Source organism: Penaeus chinensis, chromosome 30, assembly GCF_019202785.1.
Source record: "Penaeus chinensis breed Huanghai No. 1 chromosome 30, ASM1920278v2, whole genome shotgun sequence".
Lineage (NCBI taxonomy): Eukaryota > Metazoa > Arthropoda > Malacostraca > Decapoda > Penaeidae > Penaeus > Penaeus chinensis.
Genome location: NC_061848.1, coordinates 27,280,686 through 27,295,685, shown reverse-complemented (window position 1 = coordinate 27,295,685; position 15,000 = coordinate 27,280,686). Strand labels below are relative to the sequence as shown.

General features: G+C 37.7%; 1 protein-coding gene across 3 annotated transcripts in view; it reads left to right on the top strand.

Annotated features, from left to right (window-relative positions):
• LOC125041425 (AP-2 complex subunit alpha-like) overlaps positions 1-15,000 on the top strand; it is a 51,990-nt gene that overhangs the window by 24,668 nt on the left and 12,322 nt on the right. For all 3 annotated transcript variants that reach the window (XM_047636381.1, XM_047636380.1, XM_047636382.1), the window contains exons 2-16: positions 3,928-4,007; positions 4,228-4,439; positions 4,742-4,935; positions 5,078-5,309; positions 5,831-6,022; positions 7,703-7,770; positions 8,070-8,238; positions 8,671-8,808; positions 9,035-9,217; positions 9,447-9,578; positions 9,698-9,895; positions 10,913-11,083; positions 11,293-11,371; positions 11,571-11,703; positions 12,540-12,669. In XM_047636381.1, the coding sequence (XP_047492337.1) occupies positions 3,928-4,007; positions 4,228-4,439; positions 4,742-4,935; positions 5,078-5,309; positions 5,831-6,022; positions 7,703-7,770; positions 8,070-8,238; positions 8,671-8,808; positions 9,035-9,217; positions 9,447-9,578; positions 9,698-9,895; positions 10,913-11,083; positions 11,293-11,371; positions 11,571-11,703; positions 12,540-12,669 (2,311 nt within the window). The remainder of the gene's footprint in view (positions 1-3,927; positions 4,008-4,227; positions 4,440-4,741; positions 4,936-5,077; positions 5,310-5,830; positions 6,023-7,702; positions 7,771-8,069; positions 8,239-8,670; positions 8,809-9,034; positions 9,218-9,446; positions 9,579-9,697; positions 9,896-10,912; positions 11,084-11,292; positions 11,372-11,570; positions 11,704-12,539; positions 12,670-15,000) is intronic.

Below are 15,000 nucleotides of genomic sequence, written 5' to 3'. Positions count from 1 at the left end.
GGATAGAGTGTGGACAAGTTTTTTATTTGACAATAAATCTTTTGGGGTGCATTGACCTGTGGCACAAGTAATTCATTCACCTAAAACAGCCCATTTCGACCTTTTTATGTGAAAACAGTCATGCTGTGCCTAACACAAACGTTCAGGAAATGAAACAAAACCATGCATATTTTGCCAGATAGTTTTCATTTTTCTTTATTACTGAATGAGTCTGTTCTGAGTACTTTCTGTTAATTAGATGTCCAATTGTTATATTAGCCAAGATCTAGGTCTTTTTCCAAATAATTGGCCATCAATTTCGTTGAAAATGCTTCGATATAATGTTTGTGGGTTTTGGATGACTGTCAGAATGGTTCCAACATATATTATAATTAAATAGTAATTGCTTATTTTCATTTTACAGTAGAAGTATTGAAGTTTAAAAAAATTGTAGTATCATGTATCTCTTGGTTCTATTTCCTGTTTACCGTAAGAGCTATGGTTGTGATATAGCAAAAAGAATACCAAGCATGTACTATGTGGCTGGCAAACAGTGTGTTTGGTATGAATCTGGATTCTGTAGTTTTGTAAGAAGATACAAGCTGATGTGTCTGGCTCTAGAGAGTATGACTTAAAAATGGTAACTGTAGAAAAGCAAGAAAAGCATCAGTAAATTATTGTCAAGGGAGGCGATTCTGTCCAGACATGGTAGTTTTTGTCTCTGAAAACCATCTGCAGTGGTGATGTTGCTGATAGCAGGGATAGGCATGAAGTAAAATGTGGGAATTGCAGGAGAACGATAAAAATTACCTGTCGATGTGGGTTCCCACAGTTTTTATTCCAAAAAGTGTGAAAAATGTTTTATGCTAACTTAGTCTATATCTCAACATACAAATGCACTCTGTAACACTTGTCCATATCAAATGAACCTTGATAGATGTAGAGTAAAGCCACTAAATATCAGCTGTCCATTGACAATAGTGGTTTCAATGAGAGCCCAATAAAATGTTGGCACAGGATGGGATGGATCTTTTACACATCTCTAAAGCACTCATAGGTCATCATTTCTGATGGAAAGTATGAGCAGAATTCAGGTAAATAATGCCCAAGGTTTGGCCTCACCAATTCCTGAGATTTGGCAATTAGGCCTGACCAAAAGGTGACATTCCCTGATTTGAGTCTGGGTCCAGGGGAGGCAGGTAGTTATTCCTTGTTATAGCTGTTGTTTGGTGTATATATATTATTATTTATTTATTTTTTATTTTTAGAAATGTAGAGATTTCCATAGTAACTGTATGAACCTGCATTAAGATAACCCATTTTATTGGTAATTAGCCATTTTTTAAAATGGCTAATGCTTGCATAAGCTCTATCCCTTTAGGGTAAAGAATGAGTCATCAACTTCATGGCCATTTTGGGGGTGATTCATGTCCCTGAAAGCCAACCTCATTGCAGTTTTATGGATTTATTTGTATTTTATATTACCAGTGTGATGTGTATGGATCATATGATCATTGTGTGCTGGAAGGAACTCTTCCATAAGCTTTTCCTTTGTCTGAGGACATTGTTTCATTGACTCTTTCTGCTTATACTGACATTTTGGTAAAGTCAAGAAAATAGGTCATGGATTCATAGAGGCATGTTAGCTGGGTTGTGGGGAATACTAAGGCAGAGATCTGGAAGTGAATGCTAGAATTGTTAGATAATAGATTTGATTTATCAGTTTTCAAGTTCATTTTTCATAGATTAGATATAAAGGATTACAATTTTTGAGTGGGTGTGAATGTATGGTTCCTGTTGATTATTTTATTAGATTCCTGATAGAGATTAATTGTTAAAGCAATACTTGAAAATTATTGTACAGCAATTTTCAACCAGCATTTGTTGTGGAGCAGACTATGATAACAAAGTGAAGTCATTCCCAGCTGCCTGAAAAAGGAAAACTTTGTTAAACTTCCTGTCCCCTTGTGTGCAGAGATCTGTGGTTCTTGGAGTGTTAGTTGTGGTGGCATGGTATTGGGCTAGATTATTGATCACAGTTGGCTGTGGATTACATCTGAGATGGCCATGTTTAAAGGAGAATTTTGCCATTATTCTCCCAGGAGACATTTTCATCCTTCAGTATTGTATTTTTCTTTTATCAAATTTGTTTTGCTTTTGTTGCAAAATATGTAAATACTATGGTTATGTGTTTTATAAATATTTTTATTCATGTGCTGCTGCTGTGGCTAGAATTATGTAAATTGTTTTTGATAATGCAGTATGATAAGTGGCAGCTTTCATTTTTTTTTTTTCCTTTACTCCGAAATACGTTTCAAATTTTGTTATTTTGCAATTAAAGTGATGAAATAAATGTCAGCATAACACAAGAGCATGAGGTAATGGTACAGGGTGGAAGGCCAGATGCAGTGGTGAAAATGGACATCACATTTTACATTTTTTGTTTGTTTTGTCTAGATGAACAGACTTAATAAAAACATGTTTCATGCTTAAAGTTAAAAGAAAAAATCCACTGTTCTATGATCTTTCTATAGGTGTTTGTTTCATGCAAAAAGTACAACCCAGAGCTTGCCAACTGCAAGGTATATTGGTTCGGAAACTGTCTCATGTCTTGGTATGTCTGTCCTTTGTAGCTGTCAGTTGTTGTCACCAGAAGACATTAAGCCTCTGACGTCCTCGCGCAGCATTGGCATGAAGCCACATACTACCATCCGTGTGTATTTTATACTATAGTACACTGTTTATCCACTTCACTGTTTTAGAGGTTAGTGCTAGGAGGTGCATTTTCTTGGCTGTCAGGGATATGTTTAACACAATCTCTAAGGTGTCATAGGTTGTGAAAAGTTCACTATTTTTCTTTACGACTTTTTTGAAATGAAGGTTGTAGGAGGTTTAATCAGTTAGTATGCAGATCAGCTGTTTGGGGGGTGGGGGGAAGGCTAAACAAAATTTTTCTCTGAGCAGTGATTAAAAGATTAATTGATTCAATGATGCTCTAGAGGCTATTAACCCAATGCCTCCGGGGAAAATGAAAAAAAAATGGGGGAAATGCAGTGCCTATTTTCTATATTTTTTTGTGAAATGTCTGCCCATAGATGGCTCTGCTAGTGCTTAGCCACAAAGGAGTCAATTAGTAGACCTTGTGACTGTACCTGATTTGAATTGGCGGGAAAAACGTATTTTTTACTAGTACTATGAATATCGATGGTGTTATTTTTATTATAAACATTATGATTATTATAATGTTTTTTAACATTAGTAACAGCAAAATAAGATAACGTAAAATATTTTGTAAATCAAAGAAAAGGGTGAACAGGCGAGACAGGCAGTACTTGTAATTGGCTCATTGGTGACTTAGTACAAGTGTAGCCATCTATGTGTAAAAACAATCAAACAAGTACTCACAGTGGGCATAGCATGTGTCTACATGTCCTACCCGTCGGCAAGGGGTTAAGGAGAAAGACCAAATGCACCTTTACTCTTTGCAGAGTAATGTAATGTAAGCCAGATGATAGTAACTGAATGATATATGTATATAGAGGTTCAAGAAAACTGCAGATGTTTGAACATGAGTGATATATGTTTACCCAAAGCCTCTGAGAAAATGTTGTGTTCACTGTAGTATTGTTTTCTGAAATGTCTCTGCACATAGATGGCTCTGCAAGTGCTTAGCCACAAAGGAGTCGATTAGAAGACTTTGTGACACCACCTGGTTTCACCTTTCCTTGAATTTATGCTGTGGCATAAACTGTTTTTTTAGTTCATGAAGCTACAAAGAGGCTTTAAGATTATATTTGTGGGTATATTTTTCACAGTGAATGCAACCAGGGTTTAGCTGCACAACTGAGAGCAGTCCAGGTGTAAATAGGCTAATATTTTATAATTTAAAAGACCTTAATTTTATTATTATGTCTTTGTAGAAAATACATGAATTTTTATTTATTTCAGATCCAAAGCAACAACGATGCCGGCTGTACGTGGAGATGGGATGCGAGGCCTTGCGGTCTTCATCTCAGACATTAGAAACTGTAAGCACGATTGTCTGGTGATTCCAGAATATTTTTACTTTCTATTACCACTTTAAACCTTGTGCAAATTTCTCATTAGTTTCAGGTTTTAAAGGAATTAAAGAAGGTCTTGGAAAAAACAGGCTGATAAATAAAAGTAAAGTGAATTTTTTATATTAACCTTTCAAGTTAGGTTTTCAATAGATTTTATGCATATGAACTGTTATAATCTTATTTTTAGGCAAAAGCAAAGAAGCAGAAGTGAAGCGCATCAACAAGGAACTGGCAAACATCCGTTCCAAATTCAAGGGAGACAAGACGCTGGATGGCTACCAGAAGAAGAAGTATGTGTGCAAGCTGCTGTTCATATTCCTACTGGGCCATGACATTGATTTTGGCCACATGGAAGCTGTGAATCTCCTCTCTTCCAACAAGTACACAGAGAAACAGATAGTAAGTGTGATGATGGCAATGTGTGGAATCCTTTGTGGTGGCTGAGATGTTTTGATGTGCATTCCTGAATACGTGTAGGCTAGTGCATTATACAAAATGTGTAAGCTAGTGTGTATGTTTATAGTGGACTGTAAGAGTGCATAAAAGTAATGTAAGGCAGACTGGTAAGCCTGAGACCAGTAAAGTTCTCTTGAATGATAATAGTAAAGTGTGTAGCATACATTTTGGTTGTCAAGCTTTGAGAGAGAAAGAAAGAATTTGTTTGTAGATTCCTTTGCTTACATATTAATTTATTTTTTCAGGGTTATTTATTCATCTCTGTTCTGGTGAATACAAACAGTGATCTTATCAAGCTTATTGTGCAGAGCATCAAGAATGATCTGGGCTCCCGAAACCCTGTGCATGTTAACCTTGCATTGCAGTGCATTGCAAACATTGGCTCGAAGGAGATGGCAGATGCATTTGGCACAGACATTCCAAAGTTGCTTGTGTCAGGGTAAGATTCTGGAATTAAGAAGCAAATATTACTCCTGTGGTTTTGTATTGATGAAATATTTATCATGTTATATTGGCTAAGATCACTTTTATGCATGTACTTTTTTTCTACCATCTTTTTAATTTGATTACTATCTCTGCAGAGAAACCATGGATGTTGTCAAGCAGTCAGCTGCTCTCTGTCTCTTGCGGCTCTTCCGAACCACACAGGAGATCATACCTGGCGGAGAGTGGACGTCACGCATCATCCACCTGCTGAATGACCAGCACATGGGGGTGGTCACAGCGGCCTGCTCTCTCATTGAGGCCCTCGTTAAAAAGAATCCTGATGAGTATAAGGGTTGTGTTTCCCTTGCAGTATCAAGACTTTCCAGGGTAAGCACGGGAAAGCAGCTACTGGGATTGGTTTTGTGTGAAAAACTTGTAATACTTAATTTGTAGTACAGTGCTATCATAGTTGTATGTTCTTGCATGCACTCATTTGTGTTGGATTTTTTTTTTTCCTTCATGAGGGGGAAAATAAGATATTAGGAAAGTCAAAACTAATTATTATGAATTGATTATTTGGAGTAACATGATTTTTTAAAAACCAATTGCAAATAATTTTGTGACTTATTAAAGGAAAATTGAGCCATAATAGGAGAAATTAAGAATTTGCAAAAGATTGTCTACACTATGAATGTATAATCTCCTAAAATAACTATCACAGTTTGATTAATAGAGATACAGATAGGAATAAAAGAATGGCATATATTTCACTAGATTTCCCCCCAGTGGTATGAGGTATTAGTTATATCATTTACCACTGAGCATTGTTAATCCAGTTGCAAAATATGTATATTTTTTCTATTCATTGAAAAGTGGAAATGACAAAAATAAAACTTCATCGACCACAGATAGTGACAGCAAGCTACACAGATCTGCAAGACTACACCTACTACTTTGTGCCGGCCCCTTGGCTCTCGGTGAAGCTCCTGCGTTTGCTCCAGCACTACCCACCCCCAGAGGACCCTGGTGTGAGGGGCCGTCTCAATGAATGCCTTGATACCATTCTCAATAAGGCCCAGGAACCACCAAAATCTAAAAAGGTATGAAAGGCTTAAATTCATTTTGGTATATGACACACACACATCTACACACCTATGCATACTCTCACCTACATATACGCACTCGCATGTTCTCACTTGCACTCTTAAACACTTAGAGGCATGTATACCAATATACACAGCAGCATTCACACACGCACATGTAGAGTAACACATGCTCTCACTTTCACTTTCATCACTTGTATACACACTCCTACATGCAAGCATATACCTACACAAGCTCACACATATATAAGCACATGTCTACACAGGGACACCTCCACACTTTCACCCCTCCTTCCCAACACACTGTCACACCTGTACACCTTAAACCAATCGACACCTATACTTACACCTGTTCCCACACCTCTACCTACGTCTGTTCCCTGTATTTTAGCCCACAGTTACACTGTTGCCCAAATATGTACAATTGCCAACAAAAGTAATCCAAGTGTTGCTGAAATAGGAGGCAGATCATCATTAGCTTAAAAGGTTATCAGCAGTTTGCATTAGCTATATTTACACAGTAAAGCAAGTATAAGTACTGTGGTAAGTATCTCATCACAAATACTGAATTGTAGAAATAGGGTAAATATATCTGATAAACAGTGTCAAGATAAAACAGCTATATGGATCATGCCAGTGTATTATTGTGGTGTTTTAGTCAAGGACAGTAAAGTTGAGCTGTAATTTATATCTGGTGCTCAGTTACGTTGCAAAGAACTGATCACAGCATAGGCTTCAGCATAGGAAGTATTGTATATACATTATTCATTTATTCTTTTAATTATTCATTAATATGAAATAAAGTATTAATGCACATCAACTTTTCCCTGTAAAACATTGGATATAAACAACTATTCAAATTAATTTGCTTTTGCAATTTTCAGTAAATTGTGGGTAAATTATATTTGAAAGTAATTTTCACTAATATTGTGCTAACTCTTTCCTGTTTTTTCCTGTATTGTGAGATACACAAACTTGTTTGATTTATTGTTTTCCATAAATATTTTGATTAATGGCATTATGTGCTATTTTAGGTTAGCTCCTGCTGCTGGGCTTGTGCTAACTTCTGATAAGATTGAAAAATTATATTACAGATTTTAATAAAGAGTGTAGGTAGTAAATAATCTATTCAAAAGCACACAAGAAAACAAACTAAAAATCATACACTTTGTTGGTATAGATATACCTATGTAATGTAATTCTGTATAATTTTTTTGTGGTTTATAGTCTGTTATTCATCCGTTGTGATAGTTATATGAATCCCATTAAATCTAACATATCAATGCTCTACTCAAGTCAGCCTTTGAGTTTGTTACATTTGATATCAACTAAGTGACTTTATCTTATGCCACTGGCCCTTCTGCAACGCTTGGCTGACGAACGACAGTTTTGTCGGTGACTGTACCTGCTCTCCTATTTACACCAGTGTGTGTGCCTACTACCTACTTCCCTCCCACCCTCATTTATGAACTCAAACTGATCATTGCTTTGATTAACTAAACACTATCCTGATGCCACCAAGTAGTCAAAACTAGCCAAACTTCCTTACTTTTTCTGTTGCTATTCATTTGAAGGTGTGGCATAGGAATTTCCAAGATATAGTGATAATGTATACTTTTATTGTATTTCTCCTTTTACCTGTAGAAAAAAAATTAAATATTTTAAATATCTTCGCAGGTGCAACATTCAAATGCCAAAAATGCTGTTCTCTTTGAGGCCATCAGCATAATCATTCACTCAGACAGGTGAGTCTCCCTTTTACTTTTGCTGTTGGCATTATCATTATAATTACTTTCTTAAACAGTTCTTGATTTGTATTTTGCTGCAAGGAACTTGAAATATATAGTATAATTGACAAATTTTGCTGTGCTGTCACTTTTGAAGATTTTATTTTGTAATGATTAAGATAAGTTGAAATTAGTTTGTTCTAAGTCGAAAAAAAAAGTCAACTCGTGATGGATAACAGTTGATAGTGTTAGTACTTTGTCAAAGGTGACCCAGACCTATGGATGTGGAGTTAAACAGAATACTCATAACTTTCCAGTGAGCCAAACCTGCTAGTGAGGGGCTGCAACCAACTGGGACAATTCCTCTCCCACCGTGAGACCAACCTACGGTATCTGGCCTTGGAAACCATGTGTCTCTTGGCCACCTCTGAGTTCTCCCATGAGGCTGTCAAGAAGCACCAAGAAACTGTCATTAATGCACTAAAGGTAAATTATCCGCAGGAGAGAGTATTTTCTTTTCCTTTTCTCGTTCTTTCTCCCACTCCTAAGGCACACCAATTTCATTAGTTTCATCACAGAATTGGTGCTTCAATTTTGTGTTGCCATCTATGCTCCCAGAAGGCCTGTAGTAGTATGGGCTCATATGTATAATTACCAAGGATTTTTTATTGGATCATCAAAGAAGTAATTGGTTTTGTATTCACTTATGTTAGTTACAGCCATCTTATAAAATCAGTTGGTCAGTCAATTATTTGTTTTTAATTTCAATTGGTTTCTTTTTTCTATCAATTTGTTCATATATTTATTAGATTTCTTGTTATCATGTTGATATTACTGTTTTTTGAGAGTAGGGACGATGATCTCATACAAATTTATTTCAGAATATGTTATGAAATTATTTCCTTATTAATTTTGCAGACTGAGCGTGATGTGAGCGTGCGACAGAGAGCTGTTGACCTCCTTTATGCCATGTGTGATCGCAGCAATGCTGAAGAAATCGTACAGGAAATGTTGAATTATTTGGAGACAGCCGACTATTCTATCCGAGAGGAAATGGTGAGAGCTTGTGTTATTGAGGAAAATGTAGAGAAAAAGTTCTGAGAACACATCAGGAATTTTAGAATTGATTTTGATTGTAGAATATTTTTATAATTTCAGGTCATATTTCATGAAGCAGAACTATGTTGACTGTATATGCTGCGTTTCAAGATTGAATTGGAGAAAAACAAAATTATAGTGACAGAGCCGAGACTGTTAAAATTAATTATTTAATCTTTTTCAGGTACTGAAAGTGGCCATCCTGGCAGAGAAATATGCTCAGGACTACACATGGTATGTGGATGTGATCTTAAACCTCATTCGTATTGCCGGAGATTATGTTTCTGAAGAGGTTTGGTACCGTGTTATACAGATCGTAGTCAACAGAGAGGATGTTCAGGGTTATGCTGCAAAAACTGTCTTTGAGGTAAGCCTTTATTATTTATTGGAAGTAAAAAAAGATAGAATAGTTTTTAAGTTGAATGAAGATGAATGATTTTTCTTATCCATAAAACCCTTGTAGAAATACTTCAGTTGGAATTTGTGTTCTCAGTACCCTATCTGAACTGCTGTCTCTATTGTTGCAGCTGTGTATTATTGCAGATTTGCTCCTAAAGCCCCCAGTCTTGTTCTAATTTTAACTTTCTCTCCCAAAGGCATTACAAGCCCCAGCTTGTCACGAGAATATGGTGAAGGTTGGAGGGTACATCTTGGGTGAGTTTGGCAACTTGATTGCAGGGGACTCCAGATCAGCACCAGCAGTACAGTTCCAGCTTTTGCATTCAAAGGTAAGAAACTGTATAGAAGGTAATCTTACAGAGAAAAGAATTTGAACCTATTAATAGGGTGGTTGTATATATTAGATTTGGGAGCCTTATTGTATTTAAACAACCATTTCTCCCAACAGTACCATCTCTGCTCCCCTGGGACACGTGCACTCCTCCTCACCACCTACATCAAGTTCATTAACCTGTTCCCGGAGATCAAGACGCAGATACAAGATGTCCTCAAGTCGAACTCCAACCTCCGCTCCTCTGATGCAGAGTTGCAACAGAGGGCTTCGGAGTACCTGCACTTGTCAGTCATTACCACAACTGATGTTCTGGTAAGAAGACCACATTTGTATTCATGCACTTATTTTTGGGGTTAGGATTATGATGTTTCTTTTTCTTTTGAAATACTTTCTTTTTACTGTTTGTCTATTATTTGATTCACCCATTTTTGACTACCTCTTAATTCCCTTTGTTTTGTTCAATTCTTAATTGTGTTATGCCATCCTCTAATACCCTGTTTTTCTTTTTCTCCTTCTTTCACATTGCTATCTTCCCCCTTTCCTCCCATTCTTACAGTCTCCTTTTTCCTTTTCATTTCATTCTAACTCTCCCCTCCCCTAACTCTTCTTGCCCTCCCCCTTTTCCTCCTCTTCCTCCTCCTCTTCCCCCTTCTCCTCCTCTTCCCCCTTCTCCTCCCCCTCCTCTTCCCCCTTCTCCTCTCCCTCCTCTTCCTCCTCCTCTTCCCCCTTCTCCTCCCCCTCCTCTTCCATCTTCTCCTCCCCCTCCTCTTCCATCTTCTCCTCCCCCTCCTCTTCCATCTTCTCCTCCCCCTCCTCTTCCATCTTCTCCTCCCCCTCCTCTTCCATCTTCTCCTCCCCCTCCTCTTCCATCTTCTCCTCCCCCTCCTCTTCCATCTTCTCCTCCCCTTCCTCTTCCATCTTCTCCTCCCCTCTTCCTCCTCTTCCATCTTCTCCTCCCCTCTTCCTCCTCTTCCATCTTCTCCTCCCCTCTTCCTCCTCCTCCTCCCCTCTTCCTCCTCCTCCTCCTCCCCTCTTCCTCCTCCTCCTCCTCCTCCTCCTCCTCCTCCTCCTCCTCCTCCTCCTCCTCCTCCCCCTCCTCCTCCTCCTCCTCCTCCTCCTCCTCCTCCCCCTCCCCTCCCTTCCCCTCCCCTCCCCCCTCTCTTTATTCTTCTCTCCTTCCTCATCTATCACCTAATTCTTTCTCCTGTGACTTTCACCTTCGTGTTCCTTCTTAGATTGTTGTGGTATATAAAGTGATTTGTAATTTTATTCCAAGGTTTTGGACTGTTATTGTCTGTATCAAGAAACTTCCGTTTACTTCAATTCCAGGCAACAGTATTAGAAGAAATGCCACCTTTCACGGAGAAGGAATCCTCCATCCTAGCAGTGCTAAAGAAGAAGAGTGGGAGAATGTCTGCGCAGGAAGCTCAAAGGGAGGCAAGAGTTCAGGCTCGGGAAGGCAACGCAGCGCCTGCGGTGGAGAAGCCTCAGACAGCACAGGCGGGTTTTCCATGCAATGATTGTCTTCCATAATGACAGCTTTAAATGTGAATATAAATACTTAGGAGATACCAAATAGGGTTAATATGGAGACATTCTAAGTAAGGACACATCCAGTACTAGGTCCTTTCTCCTCTTCTTTTTCTATTTTGGGACTCCGTTGATGTGAATTTAGATGGATTATTTATTATCTTCATCTCCATTTACAGATGAACAATTCAACATCAGCAGATTTACTAGGCTTGTCAACTCCACCTGCTAACCAAAATAATACTCAGAGTAACACTGGTAAGTTTCCTTAAAGATCTTAACACCAACTGTTTATGTCATGTTTAGTTTGTATATGCTACATTGCTGATTGTTTTTTGACTAATATGATGATCAAAAGTTGTAATTGAATATATTTTTGCCCTAAGTTCTTAACTCCTCTCGCAACCTTTGAATTAACTTTATATGGTTGTCATTATAAACCTCATTCTGTCAACAGGGGTATTGGTTGATGTGTTAGGGGACCTGTACGGAGGGGGTGGCAGTGGTGGCGGGAGCAATACAAACACTCACAACGGAACAGCTGCGCCAGCACCAGCCTCTTCATCAGGAGCAACTGACAATATTAAGAAGTAAGTTGTTTTCTATTTAGATCAAGAGACTTTTGTAGTCATACTGACCATAGTGATGAAAAAGTAATTGTAGTCAGCCCACCACATACACTGGAGATTGGTTTCAGGAATGTAGGCACCAACATTTTCAAGGCATACAAATAAATACTACAACATTTGCATATAAGCTGGGCAGATTTTTCCCATCTAATTTAGATTATCACTAGATGATTGCAAGTTCTTTTTGAATAAGCATTGATATGTGAAAGGTGTACATTTTCATCACAAATACAAATATCATACACTTAACTACATAGTACTAATCACCAAAGACATTTTCTCCCCTTTCAACTCCTACATATGTTGTTGTTTTTCTTTTCTTTATTGTTCTGGAAAAAAAAAAAAGAAAAAAAAGAAAAAAAAGAAAAAAAAAAATATACATGGACAAAACACACAGTACTTCAAATACCATAGCAAGCAGGAAGTGTAATTTTGCAGATAGAAATTACTGAGAAAACCCAGTTTTATCCATGGGGTTACATAGAATTTCATAGATATTTTAAGTAAAATGCCTTTTTCAAACACTGACATAAGCTGTCATTTTAAAAAGTCAAAGAATTTGTGTAACTCATAGTATTATATATTTTTATTAGATGTATGTAAATTCCATAGTTAACTATTAGGGTTTTTTTTTTTCTTTTCTTTTTTTCCATTTTATATAACTACTTTTTATGAGGTTATGATTTTTTTTTTATATGAGCGTAGGATCTTATTGACAAATATAACCACTTTTTGTCAATTATTTTTGTGTTTGTGTGTATTTAAAATTGTTTAAGATAAAATTTCTTGGCTTACAGGTTTGTTTGTAAAAACAATGGAGTTTTGTATGAGAACGATATAATACAAATTGGTATAAAGTCTGAGTTTAGACAAAACCTTGGAAGGATCGGTATATTCTATGGCAACAAGACATCAATGCCATTGCAGGTATGTGTTTCTCTCACCCGTCCTTTTTTTTTTTGAAAGGCTGCGTAATTGTTTAGATGTAGCATCCACCATCTTTAGGCCGTTCAATCTGTATATACAGGAGGCCTGCCTCCTCCCAGGTATCATACACTTGTTTCGGGGTGGGTGGATAATTGATAATAATGTTTGACTGAGTTTGATTATTAATATTTCTTCTCAAGTTTTCATTAGATTCAGATGCTTCCTTACCATCCCATGGCCCAAAATACGGATATTAAGCTTACTTGATCGGCCACTCTAACGGATGGGTGGCTTGGAGGCCAAGCGCACACAAACATGGTGTCGGTGGCAAGAATCTTTGCCCTTTAAATTGGAATTTTCTTTTTTTCTACATAAGCATTTTTAGCTTCTTTTGTCCATATTTGTCATTTGATTTGCTTTATCCAGATGGTAAGAGACATTTCCTTGCACAGACTCCATATCATGTCTCTAGGTAGTCCATAACTTAGTGCAAAAATAATAACAATAAGTAACCTTTTCTTATTGGTTTCATATTTTAATTTTTGGTAATATTAAATTTTCTGTAATACAACCTGCGACACCGTTCACAGCCGTGTCCTCCCAGAAGCAGCTCCCTCCCAGGCATGGATGGTAATTCCACACTCATTTATCAGTGTCATTCCCATCACCCTGGCCTTTAGCTGAAAGGCTCACGATAGCAAGTCCACGTCCCCCATAATGGCATGTTCATGTCCCCCGCCCCTCAAGCCAAATTTCTTCTCAAGTTTACTTTCCAGACAACTTATAAGTACTTTTCTTGTGACCCATCAATTACATCAGAATCAGCATATGTGATCGGAAAGGTTAGAGTTTTGTCAGATTTTCTGCTTCTGTGGAAACCAGGCTAGCAGTGGTGCCAATGGCCTCAGCCACAGGATTTGCAGGCAGTTGTTCACTTGTCAGTTGAGTGAAAGTGATAAGTTACAAATTCTTTCATTGAGAAAATCACCATGAATGAGTCATTGTTTATGCTTTATCTTTGCAATGATCAGAGTAATTGGATGAATTCATAGTTGTAACAATGAGTGATGACTCAAATGAGTATAAGTATTATTCATATATCCCTTTCTTATGTTTGCTCGCAATGTAGAGCTAGCCATTATATTTTTCCACAGGCACAAGCAAAATTGCACTGAGGAATATTTGCATTATAAAAGTAACTGCAGAGTTGTTATTGTATTGTGTACTAGTATTATTAAACCCTTGGATTCGGGTGACGTAACCATCATGTCATGAAGAAATCTGGCTTGGGGGGTGAGTGACGTGAACATTATGTCACGGGAATATTGAATTGTATGCCGGGTGATGCAAACCTATCATTGTGAGTGGTTTAGCTGAGGCCAGGTCGATAGAAAAGACTCGCCAAGAGTGCACAAATCTCTTAGGAGGATTATTGGACTCATTTGGCGATTGTGCATTATTCCCATTAATGTGCAAATGTGGAATGTGATGTCTGTGACTGGAAAAGCGCTGGCTTCTTGAGGAGGCCATTTCCATGCTCGGCATCATATTCCTGGTGCTGTGACAGGTGGCATAGGTTGTATTACAGAAAATTGAATATTACAGAAAAACAAAAAATGAGAACTAACAAAGTGTTACATAATTTAATTTTTCTTGCTCTGAGTTGTGTACTACTTAGAGAGATGATATGGAATCTGTGCAAAGAAAACAGTCTATTACCTTTTGGATAATGTATAATATCAAATGGCAAATATGGACATTGGAAAATGGCCAAAAATCTAAAAACACATGTGTAAGAAGAGGAAATAATTTTGCAAGTAGAAGGCATAGAGTCTTATCACCGCACATACATATTTGCCTGTGTCTGGCCTACAAGCCACCATCTGGTAGAGCGGCTGCTCACGTAAGCCAAATGCCTGGATTTTTGGTCATGTGGGTTAACCCGTTTCTGCTGGGCCACACCTTGCGGCATCATAACAAACTACTTGGTCTGCAAAGCACAGCTGTACGCTGCGGCAACTTGCCAAATCGCTTTGAGTGGGATGTTTGGCTTGATGTAGCGAACTCCCGTGCTCAAAATCGTCTCATTGCTATTAATCTTCAGAGTGTAGAATATTTATTTTCTTCATCCGGCAGAAACGGGTCAAGAGATGCTATCAGTTCATGGATCTGGGTTGGGATGATGTGTAGTATGATAACACGGCACTTGTGGAGTGTTCGAGCCTCCTATATACCCAGATTGAATAATGTAATTGATTTCATATATTTTGAAGATGAAAGTCTCAAAAAGGGATTAATTAAATATAGAAAAAACTATATTTCTCAAGGGAA